This window comes from Mustela erminea, chromosome 13, assembly GCF_009829155.1.
Source record: "Mustela erminea isolate mMusErm1 chromosome 13, mMusErm1.Pri, whole genome shotgun sequence".
NCBI classification, from domain to species: Eukaryota; Metazoa; Chordata; class Mammalia; order Carnivora; family Mustelidae; genus Mustela; species Mustela erminea.
Window position 1 is genome coordinate 75612613 of NC_045626.1, and position 14739 is coordinate 75627351.

General features: G+C 49.4%; 1 protein-coding gene across 3 annotated transcripts in view; it reads right to left on the bottom strand.

The window, feature by feature from the left end:
* Positions 1 to 12126: 12126 nt before the first annotated feature.
* Positions 12127 to 14739, bottom strand: part of WSCD2 (WSC domain containing 2) — a 116334-nt gene continuing 113721 nt past the window's right edge. For 2 of the 3 annotated variants that reach the window (XM_032310549.1, XM_032310550.1), the window contains exon 9: positions 12128 to 14245. In XM_032310549.1, the coding sequence (XP_032166440.1) occupies positions 13893 to 14245 (353 nt within the window). In that variant the 3' untranslated portion in view covers positions 12128 to 13892. Of the gene's footprint in view, positions 14246 to 14739 lie in introns of all 3 variants that reach the window. The other variant, XM_032310551.1, reaches the window with a different exon arrangement.

Sequence of the window (14739 nt, forward strand, 5' to 3'; positions counted from 1 at the left end):
TATTCTTGGTTGTAGTTATTTTTCCTTTTGACGCTTGGAATATATCATGGCACTTTCTTCTGGCCTGCAAAGTTTCTGCTGAAATATTGACTGATACCCTTATGAGGTTTCCCTTTATTATGGAACTGTTTTCTTTTCTCTTGCTTCTTTAAAAATTCTCTATCACTATTTTTTGTCATTTTAATTATTATGTCTTGTAATGGACCTCCTTGGGTTGATTTTATTGGGGGAATCTTTGCACCTCCTTGATCTAGATGTCTGTTTTCTTCCCCAGCTTGGGAAGTTTTCAGCTACTTTTTATTCCAATAAATTCTCTGCCCCCTTTTCTCTTTCTTCTCCTTCTGGGATCTCTATAATGAGAATGTTATTAGTTAAATGTTAATGGTGTCACTGAGTTATCTTAACCTATTTTCATTTTTAATCCTTTTTTCATTTTCCTTTTCAGCTTGCTTATTTGCCATTACTGTCTTCCAGCTCACTAATCTGTTCTTCTGCTTCTTCTACTCTATTTATTCCCTCTTGTGTATTTTTAATTTCAGTTACTAAGTTAATCTGATTCTTTTTATATTTTCTGTCTTTTTGTTGAGGGTCTCCCTGAGATCCTCCACTCTTAAGTTCAGTGAGTATCTTTAGGATGATTACTTTATATCCTCTATCAGGCATATTGCTTATCTCTGTTTTATTTAGCTCTATTGCTGTGATTTTTGTCCTGTTCTGCCATTTGGCAGAACTTAACACCTCTGTCTCCTCATTTTATCCAACTGTCAGTGTCTGTTTTTATGTTTTAGGCAAGTCAGCTTTGTCTTCTGCTCCTGAAAATAATGAGAAAGAGGTCCTGTAACAAAAAAGGCACAGTATTTGAATAGACACTTAAAAGGAAATATAGAGCTAGTAAGTACATGAAAAGATGTGCAACACCATTCACTATTAGAATCACAGTGAGATACCACTAACATGTACTAGAATATCTAAAAACAAGCATATGGGCATTACCAAAGTTTGGTGAGGATGTGAGCAATTGAACTCTTGTACACTGTGGGTAGAAATACAAAATGGGACAGTCTTTCTGGAAAACAGTATGGCAGGGTTTTTTTTGTTTTTGTTTTTGTTTTTGTTTTTATGAAGTTAAACATACACTTATGACCCAGCAACAATTCTGCTCTTAGGTATTTACTCAAGAAAATGAAAACTTAAGTCAGCACAAAAATCTGTATGCCAACATTTATTGCAGCTTTGCTGATAATAACCCCAAACTGGAAAGAAGCCAAATTTGCTATCACTTGGTGAATGGGTTAAAAAAAGATATGGTATGTCCATACAATGGAATACTACTCAGCAATGGAAGGAATGAACTACTTATACTGATCATGCAACAATTTAGATAAATTGAAAAAGCATTAAAATAGCTAGAAGAAGAGAGTCTTGTATGACTTCATTTATATGAAATTCTGGAAAAGTATAATGCTAGCAAAGCAAACCAGTAGTAGCCAGGGGCCAAGAGGGAGAGCACAGCGGAAGGAGGGAATTAACTGCAAAGGGCATGAAAGAACTTTTTGAAGAAATGTTTAAGTTCTATAGCACTATAGGGATGGTAGTCATATGATTATATCATGAATACTAAAATTAACTAACTCATATTCCTGAAATTGGCAAATTCTGTCATATAAAAAATATATTTCAATAAAGCTGACCCAAAAGCAAAAGAAAACATTGAGCTCATGGTAAAAGAAGTATTAATATTGACAACAATAATTAAGTCTCTTCAATGGGTCAGATACTCTGCATATATTTGCCTCCTTTTCTAGACTAGGAAGCAGATGCTCAAAGACATGAAGCAACATTCCTAATGCCACACATCAGGGATATGGCAGGGCTGGGGCAGCCTGTATGCTTTCTGCAGAAGTCCACATCTGGGCTCTGATACCAACTAGCCTGCTATCCTGTGGCTTGGAAATTGGATGACTTGCTGGGGAAAGATGCAGCCCTCACACCTGAGGGATTCCTGGTTTCTGCTTGGGAATCAGCTAACAATTACCAAATCCATGCATTTAATGAGGTGGAAAGTGGCCTATGATAATAATAATTAGCCCTCAAACATTGTTCTTTCAGATTAGCTTGCTTTAAAGGCATGTTTATTAATTAAATACTTTGCACAGCCCTAGGAGGCAATAGAAGGATGGGGTGGCTGGCTTTCCAGAAAAGTCAGCTGAAGCGAGGAAGTGGGTATGGTATGTCCCAGGTCAGGGTGCTGTCAGCCTCCTATCAGGAAACAGTGGCCTCAGTAGTTCATTCAACCCATCAACATGCAGAGCAAGGACACATAATGGGTGGAAGCTCTTTGACTCGTAGCTTTGACATCAAGAAAGTAGGTGTGAAATACCGTGTGCCTTTGGGCAAAGCCCTTTCCCTCTCTGGGCCTATTCCCCTGGTGGGTCAGTGTGTGTGATTCCAAGTCCTCCATATGCCCCCAATCTTCTCAATCCAGGGGTGAATGAATTCTTAGGGGATTGTCCAGTTCAGCATACTGGTTTTGCAGAGGGGATACCAAGACCTGGAGAGGGTAGAGCCTTGTTTTGGTAGTTTTTCTGAAGCAACATTTAGCTCCTTGATGAGGGAGAGCAGAATGAATGGATTTGAAAGGAACAAGGAGTCACTGAAAATGCCACTCTGTGGTTCAGTCCTTGTAGGATACCCTGGATCTGCAGGAGGGCTGGATTCCTTGTGGAGTGTGTTGGATAAGTAGAACTCACCAGGGAGCGAGTAAGGGTGTGGTGATGAGTCAATGGTGAACCAATCATTTCGTGAATAAGCAAATAATGAATTGATGGAAGAGGGGTCATACTTTCCCGTTTCTTTGCATGCCTTGTAATATTTTGTGGACAGCATTTTGAGTATCATAACGTGGTAACTCTGGAAATAAGGTTGCCCCCAACCCCCTTCTCTAAGGTTTGTACTTGTGGATGGTTGGGGTCTGCAACCATCTGTTTCGTGACTTTTCCAGCCATCTCTATCTGCCTCCTCCCTGCAAAGATGGTATTCCTTGTTGTGTGTGGTCACTGAAGTGTCCACTCTGTTATCTCCATGGTCAGTCCAAGGTCTGAGTCCTGTCACTTACTTAAAATGCAGAAATTCAGTCCTTACATTGTTTTCTTCATGAAGCATGCCCTGGTTTCTGGAAGTCTTGGATTAGGTTTCAAATGCAGAGGAATGTTCCTCTTGTCCGGAGTTGATTTTTATTGGTCTTTGCAAGTCAATGGTTGTTTCAGTGAGGGGTTTGATTCTTTGAATGGTGTACTCCACAATCTGGGATGCCAATGTGCTATAGAATTCCCACCTCATCACAGTTCCAAGCCCTCCCTATTGCCTCCCCCACCACCAGTGCCAAGTTGACTGCACTAGTGTATTTTTCTTACAGTAGAGAATGAGTTCTCTGGATGTGTCTCTAGTAAAGGTGTGAAAACTAAGGATACGAGAGCCTGATCAAGAAAGTCAAGAAAATGGGGAGGGTCTATTTCTTTACAGAAAAGAGGAATATTCCTCTGTGTTCAGTGTGTGGGCTTACTGCACACTTACCTCCTTTATGGCGCTAGACTGGTTCCCCCTGGTATTCAAGTTTGAGAACTTCTACTAAAGCTGGTCTCATGGTTTTTTCACTTGGAAGAGTGGAGAAAGGAAGATTTTAGAGCATTCTAGCTGAGCCAGTGTCAGGTGGAACCTGTTCCAGAAGTGAGCTGCAGATAGGGACTGGGGGCATGTCAAATGAGCTCCTCCCTGAAGACCATTATAGTGGCATTCACCCACAAAGAGCCTCCTGGCGACTCCCTCTCTCCCTCCCTCCCTCCCCTGCCAACCTGTCCTCCATTTCACCCTTTGTCTCAGAGTCCCTCAGAGGCACCCAGTTTTGCTTCCTAGGAGTTGCCTTTGTGGGATAAATCATGTCAGACAGGTTCATGAAAGTGAGGCAGATTGCAGAACTGAGAAAAACCGCTTTCAGGTCAGCGCAGCTGCACTGGCAGAAAGGTGACCACTCCTGTTTGCTGGGCACCTACTGTATGCTTTAAGAGGGTAAGCTCAGCCCCTCCTCCCAACAGCTCTGTGTGGGAGAGGTACCATTATGCCTACCTTATGGAAGGAAACACCAAGACTCTGAGAGTTTCATCATCAGTGGGGGTGAGGCTTGAGCCCAGAAAAGGAATTGTGTGTCTGTGGTGCCACACACTTGTTTGCTCACTCTGGCTTTCGGTCATGGCTGGTGTGGACCATTCTGTGCAGGGGTGGAGGGTGGGGCTTCCCATTCTCATTCCTGTCTTGCCTCAAGTGTGGGCCACACACCTTGCTTTTGGTCCTGGGTCTCTCTAGTGCCATGAACTCCTGCTGCATTCCACATGGGCCATACAAGGAAGATCAAGGCTTCACTGATGACCCCTGACCTGTGAAGGTGGAGAGCTGATGGGCAGATGTTCCCAGCTCCATTCTGTGCATGGTCTGGGATACATCCTGTATATTCTTCAAGGGGTCCTTGTGGCATAGCCCCTTCCCTTCCCTGCCGTGGTCTCCACCTGAGACCTTCATAAGATACCTAATGTTGTCCTTTTCTTGTGTCATCTTTCCTGCTCCCGGGGGTTGCCTCTTGATTAAATGGCCTGGACATAAATCCTTGCCTCAGGCTCTGCTTTTAGTAAACTCCCCTCTGCCCCAAGCAAAGGCAAGTAACATAGATTTCTTAAATCAATAGTCATCCCAAAGATGGATGCTGGGGTTCTAACTGGTGAATGTAGGAAGTGTGGGTATGCAATTATAAGGGGGTGTTTTCTATGAACTGCTAGACCAGACATGCCCACAAGGGGGTTGTCCGTCTGCTCCAAGACAGTCCTTGTGACAAGTGTCCCAGTTGACATTGATGAGAGACATTCATCTACTTTGGGGCTAGTTTATAAGCTGCACAGGGAGAAACAGTCCTGTGATCACGCTGCTGTGGTACGTTTTCAGTTTGACAAGACACCTCTCACCTTAATCACGTCCATGGAGGTGGCTGTAAGAGAACATCACGGACTGGGGGATTTAAACAAGACATTTATTTCTTGTGGTTCTGAAGGCTGGGAAGGACCCTCTTCTTGCCTTCTTGCTGGGTCCTTACATAGTGGAGGGAGGGAGAGGAGTAGAGGGACCCCAGTCTTGTGTCCTTGTCTTCTGTTATATGGGCATTAATACCATCATTACTTCATTGAATCCTGGTTCCCTCCAAAGGCCCCACATCCTGCTACCGTCACCCCGGGCCTTAGGAGGATGCATTTTGGGAGGACACATTCAGTCCCTAGCTGTCCTGGGTCCCTTGGGCTAGCCAGGGAGAGATGCTTCTCCAAGTTATTACAAATGGAATCCTTCATTTGTGAAATCTCCCACGTCACCATTAATAATGTCATGAGAGCAAAAAGTACAGCACCCTTGTTCTTCGCTTCCCCTGATAGGGTCCTGTGGCCAGCATAGCAAGCCCCCATGATTATAATTCACGATAACCTCCTTTTTAGAGATGAAGACATTAGGTAGCTCCATACCCCCACTCCTCACCCACTTTGCTGAATCAATGAATGAAAGAATGGATGGATGGATGGATGAATAATTCCCCTTTTTTGATATTATACCAGGGTTTGTCGACCTTAGCGCCACTCACCTTTTTGGGCAGATCCTTGTGTCACGGAGGGAGCTGCTTGTGCTCTGTGGGATACTGAGCAGCACCCCTGAATTTTACCCAGTTGATGCCAATAACCCTTCTCTCTCCCCCAGTTGGGACAATCCACAATATCTCCAGACACTGCTAAATATCCCCCCGGCTGCAAGATCACCCCTGATGAGAACCCCTGCTACGAGAGGCATCACATTCGGTTTTGATTAAAGATAGGATTCCGTTGCCCTAATTGGGAAACCGCTACATTAGATGGTTTTTTAATTTCCTACTTTAGGTCCCAAAGGATCTACACAGTCCCCGAAACCACACAAAATTCTGGAAGTGTGGGTGCAGGTGGGCGCTCACGTTCTTCTAGGGAGGTAATGAATGGTTTGTGTGAGATTTTTATGGTGGTCTGAAAACCACATTCTGCAGGCCCTTCTCAGTCTGATGATTGGACCTTTGGGGTTTTCAGCCCCCCTCTCTCTCTTCTGCCCCCACCCCACTCCAATATCCCTTTTCTATTGTCATAATAAAAGAGTCTTGGCTCATCTTATCCAGCACAGCTTTTCCTGGGGAAGAGGCTGTCACCTTGCCTCTGTGGGCTGGGGGGAGTGGCCGTGAAAGGAGGAGGAAAGAATTTCTAGAGAATCATTGAGCTGTGGAGTAAGAGATTATCGCTTAGCAGTTGCCATGGGGATCTATAAATCAGCCTTGCTGCTTAGAATCCAGTGACGTCTGGCACACCGCTTCCCTGCCTGCCTCCCCGCCCCACCCTGAGGGTCCTCAGCTCCAGAAAGGCCAACCCTTTCCAGGGTTTATTTTCCTTTCTCATCTCCTGTGCTCTGGTCTATCTTCTCCCCCAGTTGCCTTGCCAGAGCGGCGCCTTCCTTCTTGGCTTGGCACTCCTTTTCCCCTGAGGATGCAGCGTAGTGGTTAAATGCAAGAACTCTGAAGCTAGACTTCCCAAGTTCAAAGTCCGGTTCCCAGAATCTGGCTGTGGAACGTTGGGCAAATTACTTACCTTCTCTGAGCCGCCGTTCTCTGGTGGTAAAATGGGTAAACTGAGTCTCTGCCTCCCAGAGGGCACTGATGATTCCATACATTCCCCATGTAAAGCTCTTACCTTAGTATATATATATATAACTTGCACTCCAACGTATAATTTGTCCTCAATAAATATTAGTTACTCTCATACGTAGTTTCTCATTTCCCTTATTGGCCCTTATCTGGGCAGCTGGATCCTTCTATCCTTTCATTGCAATGTTTGTGAGCACTGAGATTGGGAGCTCGTGTTAAATAGAATCTTTCATTCTTTCACTGGCTAAATATTTGCTTATTACCTAGTCTGTGTTGGGGGCCATGGAAATGGACATTCAGAGGTAAAGATATGGTTTCTGTCCTAAAAGAGCTCAGGTCCTGGTGAGGAGAGAGAGAGAGATATCCCAAATTATTCAAGTGATCACAACAATGGTCATGTCCAAATCTATGATCAAGGTTAGAGGAAGAGCTGAATGTGGTCTTTGTAGTCTGGGGAGGCTACCTGGAAGAGGAAGAGCCTGAGCCAGTTCCTAGGAGGTGAAGATATTAACCAGATAAAGGCTTTCCTGGAAGAGGGGACAAGCCCTAGCACAGTGTGTGTCTGTGTGTTGTGAGCAGTGGTGTGCTTGTAAGTACTTAACAAATGACTGGCCCTACCCCTCACTGCCCCACCAAAAGACAACTCTGCCTGATTAGCAGCATTTGCCAATTTCCATGGTGTAAATACTCTCCCCACAGCCAATCTCCAGCTACCAGCACGACTTCACTGAATGTGAATTTGAGAAGAGATGTGCACAGACGTTTCTCAGGATCGTGTGGAGCCATTGGCTTTGGGGATTCAAGCAGGGGGTCTGTCATTAATTCGGTATTACTGCAGATAAAACTCAGGGCAGCTAAGGGAATAATAACTCAGGTCTGCTTCGGCTGATGACTTGTGGCTTTTCTCTGAATATCCTTTAGTATTCCTTAATTCACTTACTCAGAAAACCCCACACACATTTCCTTAGCACTTACCGTATGCCGAGTACGAGCTAGTTCCGAGGCATACAGAGCTCTCAATGCATGAAAAGCCGGGATGCATGCATGATAGCAATGGTCCTTTACGCTTTGGCTGTGGTGATGCCCAGACTGGGGCCAGTGGTCATCAGTAAGACCCCCATAAGCATACATTTGCCTCTGGCACCCACTCCTGGGCTCCATCTTTGGGAAAATCTGACTCAAAGTCTGACCTCAGACCAAAAAGCCTGGTGGACTTCTGAGCTTTGAAAGCCCCGGCAACGGATTACAGGTTGGGTGTTAACTCGGGTCCCAGAGGAGAATTTGGCCTCATGCTTGCCTTCCGCTTGCTCGTGTCCCGTCCCCACTGTCTTGGACACACAAGAGTCTGGTTGCCTCTGGTCCCCTCAGAGATGGACCCTCTCCATTTTGGTTGATTGGTCGTTCCCTGTAATTGTTGAGCAAATGACTCCAGAACACACAAAAATCCTTTCATTTCCTTGCATTCCATTCTGTAAGGACTGTTCATTTCTTTTTCATTTTTTAAGATTTTATTTATTTATTTGACAAACAGATCACAAGTAGGCAGAGAGGCAGGCAGAGAGAGAGGAAGGGAAGCAGGCTCCCTGCTGAGCAGAGAGCCCGATGCGGGGCTCGATCCTAGGACCCTGGGATCATGACCTGAGCCAAAGGCAGAGGCTTTAGCCCACTGAGCCACCCAGGCACCCCAAGGACTGTTCATTTCAATTACCCATCAGAGGCCCGAAGCAGAGATGCGTGGCCTGCTCCGGTCCATCCCCACCTTTGTTTCATGTTGGATTTTGGGCAGCCGGGGAGTGGGGGTGGGGGATGGAGTGAGGGGATAAATATTTTATCATTGCTTCTTCCACGATGTTCTGCCAGTTCTCATTTCCATGTTTCTCCCCCTGCACGCCGGCAGATTGCAGACTGTAAATTTGAGGGGAAATAGTAAACGTGCAAACATGATAAATAAACATGTTGCTTTTGCGAGGTTGGATATTATCATCCAGATTTATGGCTCGCCTCGCCCGCACGTTTTATTGCATTTTGGGAAAAGCCGAGCAAGGTTTCTGTGTTCCATTGATCAACTTTCTGCCCTTCGCCCCTGTCACCCTCTCACCCTCGCTGAGTCACTGAAATATCAACCTGGACCAGGGACATAATTTGTCTCCCAGGAAGGGAATGCATCTTGACAGGTGTTTTCTTTGGGGACAACTATTTATAGCTGTAATAACGATCGTACTGCTGGGCACTGTTGTCTATCCCCTCCCCTCCCTCAGTTCTCAAAAATGAACATATTTGTGTTGTCCTGGTGGGAAAAAGTGCCAAATCAGTGATTTAAGTCTCTGCTCTGTTCCTGTCTCTCTCTGCCTCTCTTTCCGTCGTCAACCCTCTCCGTCTTCTGCCTTCTGGTGGACAGGCTCTGGATCATGCCCCGGTTTGAATCCAAGCGTTGCCACTAATTTCTGTGTCACCCGAGCAAATTACTGACCCTGTCTTGCAGGGAGAATTGCAGGAGGCATTTCTGTGCCTGTCTTCACCTTCCCTCCCCCGGTCTCACCCCAGCTAGATGGTGAAGGCTTGACGTCTTCTTTCCCTGCCCTCACCTGCTCCTGGGCCCCATGTTCTCCGTCTGTCACAGGACCCCCACCTGGGAGCTGCCTAGTAGAACCTTGGTGACCCCACTGCCTTCTTTGTCACTGCCCCTTCTCCACATCCAGCCGTTCACCCGGTCCTGTGGATTCTTCTGCTTGCCTCTCTCTGCCCCTACACCCCTCCTATTTTTGAGTGTCCCCAGAGTGCCAGGCACTGAGCTGGTCTCTGGGCACTGTCCCTTCTCGGGTCACAACAGTGATCTTTCCGGAGACTCTTCTCTCCTGGCCTGACGCTGCCTTCCCGCTCTCAGTACTTACTGTAACCGCTAAGGGACCGGGCAGTGGCATGCGTGCCTGCATTTCTGTTGCTAAGGAAACCACTTCCTTGGTTACCGGCCGGGTAGCATTTGTCTCACTGTGTCTGCCTCCTGCAGAGTCACCCCTCCACTCTCCAGGAAGATGAGGAAGAGGAGGAGGAGGAGGAGGCAGGAAAGGACAAAGGGGTGGGGGTGAGCAGGGGACAGGTAGGGAGACAGAGATCAAGAGGTAGAGAGATGCTGGCACAGACAGCACGGAAGTCAAGGAAGAGATAAGGAGGAAGGAGGGGGCAGACGGAGGGAGAGGGGGTTGGTGAGGACAAGACAGAAGAGGTTTAATGAGCAGAAAGAGGGAAATGGAGCCCAGGAGGCATGCGAAGGAAAATGGAGAGAAACCAATTGGGGGGGGGGGGATCTGGGCCTCTGGGATGAGATGGGTCCTTATGGGATGGGCCCCCAACAGCCCTCTGCCTCCTCATCCTTCTCCCCCTCCCACACTGTCCACCGAATGTTTGCAGTGGCCTCCTTGTTACTACGCAAATCGGGAGGAAATCCCGGCTATCAGCAGACCCCAGTGCTGCCTGTTCTCTTCTAGAGGTGACAACAGGATAAGCCAGTTGTCCTGACTTCTGAGCCAGGCACCCTGCCCCTACTGGGTGACCCCTGGAATCCCCAGTGGGCACTGTTCCTCTGTGCATGCAGAAGGACTTTCTGGAGAAGGCCCAGTTCTGCTGTGGCCTCTGTGGCGCTCAGGCCAGTTCCAACCAGTCTCAGGTGTCTGTGTGTATCATTCCCACCCGTTAGGGTCATTAGTAACCTCCCGGGGGTCGGCCAGGACCCGCATAGGGTCATTGCCTTCTCGGCCCCGTGATCACATCCTCAAAAGCTTTCTGCCACTTACAGGTATCTGCTTGGGACTTGGTAAAATGTAAGCTTGGCAGGAGCGGGGATTTTTTTGTGTTTTGTTCCTCTTTAAGTCTCTAGATGCTAGAGCTACAGAAGATGCCCAGTAAATATCTATTGAATGAAGAGTCAATGCTACCTTGGTTCCTTTTGGGTCTGGAGTATATATTTGCTTCAAGAGGGTTGCAGGAGTGCAGTAAAGATGGGCAGAGACCAGCCAGAGAAGTTGCTCAACTGTCCAACTCACCAGCCCCCTGCCCTGCTGTCCTCCTTGGTGGGAAGGACACGGCACAGGATCTGTGAGATCTGGGGAGGAGCGTCTAGGGGAGCACAGGGCTGGATAATCGCTTCTGGTCGGGGAGGAAGAGATCATAGACAAGGTCAAAGAAATTGGCATAGGGCTTCCGCGCTCTATTTGGTAGCAGAGTCAAGTTTCCACCTGTGGTTGGGTGAGGGCCCAAGGGAACCAAGAGAAAGACTCCTCCAAGGTCAGGAGTGGAGTTCAATCTCCAGCCAGAACCAGTTGTGGCAGATTCAGGCTCAGTCCAGACACACCCTCGGCCCAGGTTTCGGGGCAAGTCAGGGTTTAGCCTGTGCCCCAGTTTGGAGTGCTGCCAATGACCTGGGTCAGGACTCAGTATGGAAAGGGCCAAGGTTTCACGTGTGGCTGGAATTGGGCATCAGTATGAGACTGGGATCGTCAATCAGTAGATGTTCAGAATCGGGACTCAGTGGTGACCCGGGATCAAGACTCTAGGATTGGGGCTCAGTCTATGAACAGGTCAGAGTTGGCTGATGGGTGTAGCCTGGGGCTGGTGAGTCCCTGGAGAAGGCTTTCTGAAGCCCCAGAAGAGAGAGACCCTGTCCTTGGTCCTGGAGCAGCCTCACACTTTCCCCCTCCCTGAGCTCTTGCCCTGCCCTCCCTATTTCAGAGAACCCAGGATTGGGGGGGAAAGGCCTCCTCCCCCCTCCTCCTGAGCACTCCCCCATGCGGCGGGGGGGGGGAAAGTCTCTCCCTGCCCCTCCTCTGCCTGCCCCAGCTCTGCTTCGGATCTCCCTCCCCATCTCCGTCCACAAGGCTGTAGGTAAACTCTTGTCCCTCCCAGAAGCCGCCTGCTCCGCCCCCTTGTGTGCTCACGGGTTTCCTCTGCACACACAGGTGCACAGCACCGCACACTCAGGACACATTCTGTTGCTCGCATGCAGAAGGGACATCCCTCCTAGACAACCTCTTCCAGACCCATGCACCCGCCCCCACATATGCACACTTCCCAAAGATCAAGGGCAGAGGCAGGAGACACCCCCCTTCTCTGGCAGGGGGCTCAGGTACTCTGGCCCGCTCCTGTCTACACATGGGAGCTGACACAAACGCCTTAGAAGTGGGGTGGTTAAAAAAAAGTTGTCATAAAAAAAAAAAAAAGTCATGTGAACATGGGGGACACAGTCTCTTCACTCAGAAGGGCAGGTGAACACAATTTTACACACACACACACCCCCCACACCCCCAAATTCCCAAGCACAGACACAACGACCTGCCCCAGAACCAAAAAAAGACAAAAACCCGTTTGTGAACTCGCCTTACACAACACTCTACCACGTGATAGAATCAGCAACAAAACTCGCTTTTAATGACGGTGTTGACCTGAGGAATCTTCAGACAGAGGCCTGCGGCCTGAGGCGACCGCCAGCAGAACGGGCCCAGGTCTCAGACCCCACGGCTCCCAGAGAGAGGAGATGTCCCCGTGGGAGGGGAGGCCATGCCGTCTACTGCTTCTCAGAAGACTAGAAACTAGCCTGGGGTGGGGAGGAGCGGGGAGAAACATGGTACAAAATACATTCCGGGCTCCCTGGCTGGGTCCTGAGCCTGGGTGGGGGGCAAATCTCACAGAGGAGGGGGTCAGGGAAGAGAACCACAGGCCCAGTCCCTAAGCCCTGCTTCTCTTTGCGTGGCCAGGTGCCAAGGGGCAGAACGTAGTAGTTATATTCCTCTTAAAAAAATAGATCTCTTTACAGTCACCTTCTCCATAGTCTCTTGGGTATTTGGGAAAGAGCATTTACCTGCACCCCAAGCCTTCAGAGGAGCTGACGGGGGGCTGCTCCGGACAGAAGAGCAAAGCTCTGGGACCTATGGCTTTTGCGTCTATGTTGTAGGGGGCGGTGCAGGTGTGGGCAGGGCATGAAGCCACTGGGGTCCGAGGTGGGACAGATGGGGTCCTGAATCAGTGCTTTCTGAGACTGATGGTTAGCGACCCAGGTCCTGGAGAATCCTTTGGTTTGATGTCTTACCACCAAGGGAGGTGTGTTTCTATGGAAACGAAAGAACCATTCTCTTCCTTAAAGAATCATTTCCAGGGGAGCTGGCCCCACAGGACTAGGACCAAGGGGTGGTCGGTGATCTGGGAAGGTAGTGGGCGATCTGTGTGGATCAAGGTCCCCACCTGATGTGGAGCACTCCAGGCTCTCTCACCTGGATACCAAAGGACCCCCCACTAGGGGTTAGAGGGCAGTATAGGGTCACTGTGTTGGGCCCCACTGTGGGAGAGCTGCCCCTGGGTGCGGTCAGTCTTATTCAAGCTTTTGCTTGTAGCATGTGACCATCCTGGGGTTAACTGCTGGCACCTGAGGACCCCTGGGAGTGGGATCAAAGATGCCAAGGTCCCCTCCTGGGTACAGTGTGGGGAGCAGGGAAGGGCAGCATTCTGGCAACCAGATTGTTTCTCGGAGCCGTGGGACCTGGGGGGTGGGCTCCTCACACCGGCCCCCACATGGCAGTGCCCGTTAACCTCCTGGGGGTACCACGCCTCCATAGCTTCCACCGAGTGTCAGAGACCCTTCTTCCAGCAGAAGCAACCTGGGTCCATGTTGGGAGTCCCTGCTTCCCTGGGGCGTGGAGGAGAGAAGGGGAGGTCGTGAATGCTCAGCCTGGAAGGGAAGAGCACCCGGGGCCACTTTCTCCCTCAACCATCCCTTTAGCTCTCGAATCAATATCTTTGATTTCTGCAGTGGGACACCTGCTTCTCGGGGGACACTGTGAGCCCTCGCTCCCTACAGGCGGGATCCTGAGTGGTGGGGGCTGGGGCACCGGAGACAGGCAAGGGTCCATGGGGCTCGAGTGCCCCAAACCAGCAGTCCCCTCCAAGGGGGGCAGGGAGTTGGGTGGGGAGTACCCCCACGGTCTCTTCCCTTGAGCTTCCTTCGTCATGCAGGAAACTCCACTGAGGGCCAACAGCCACCATGGGGATTGTTCCCAAACCAGAAAGAGAGGACAGGTTGGGGGGAGGTTCCCCAAGGGAGGAGAATCTCGAGACCCCAGCTGGGTGGGGACTCCCAACCCCCTCTTCCCCAGCCCAGGCATCATCTGGGGTAGTAGTCGTCGGGGACGCCCGTGAGGTTCCTCCCCTTAAGGGCCGCGTCCACCATCTTGATGTAGGCCGAGATGACCTTCTGCATGTCGGCCGTGTAGGGGTCATACTCGAGCTTGCGGAGGCCCGAGCGCTTGAAGTTGCCGTCCTTCTGGCTCTCCACGCACAGTAGCCGGTCCTCCCTGACGGCCACGCCCAGCAGGCTGACCATGCGGCCCAGCTGGACGAAGAGGTCCTGCTTCAGGTCCTCAAAGTGCACCACCAGCACCTTCTTGCCAAACTTGAGCCAGTCCAGCGTGTGAGTGGCCCACCACGGGGCGTAGTTCCTCACGAACTCCGGCCACTCTGGGGAGAGGAGGCAGGGCAGGGTCAGAGAAGGGGAGGGACGCCCAGAGGACCAGGGTCAGGATCAAGGCAGTTACGGCAACGCCCTTCGCTCCTTCAGATCCCACACTGGCCCGGTCCCTCCCACCTCCGTGCTGTTGCTGCTACCTGCAATGTTCTCCGCCTTTTCTTGTCTTTGGAGAGAACAGTAACCCCTCTTAGGTGCTTCCTGCGTGGCCGCCCCAGCCTTCTCCATAAATGCATGTTATTGTGTTTTTATATACATTTGTATTAGTGTAGCTAGTAATTTGCTTATTCCTCAAGGCAACCGTTCTCTTCCTTGAACCAAAAGTGAGGCACAGAGAGGTCAAGTAACTTGCTGAAGGTCACACAGCTATGCAATGGCAGAGCCAGGATTTGAAACCAAACAGTCTGGTTTCAAAGTCTGGGCTTTGAACGATCAAGCTGTCCTGTTTAGTAATGTTATATACTCACAGGAGGAGAGTAGGACCTTT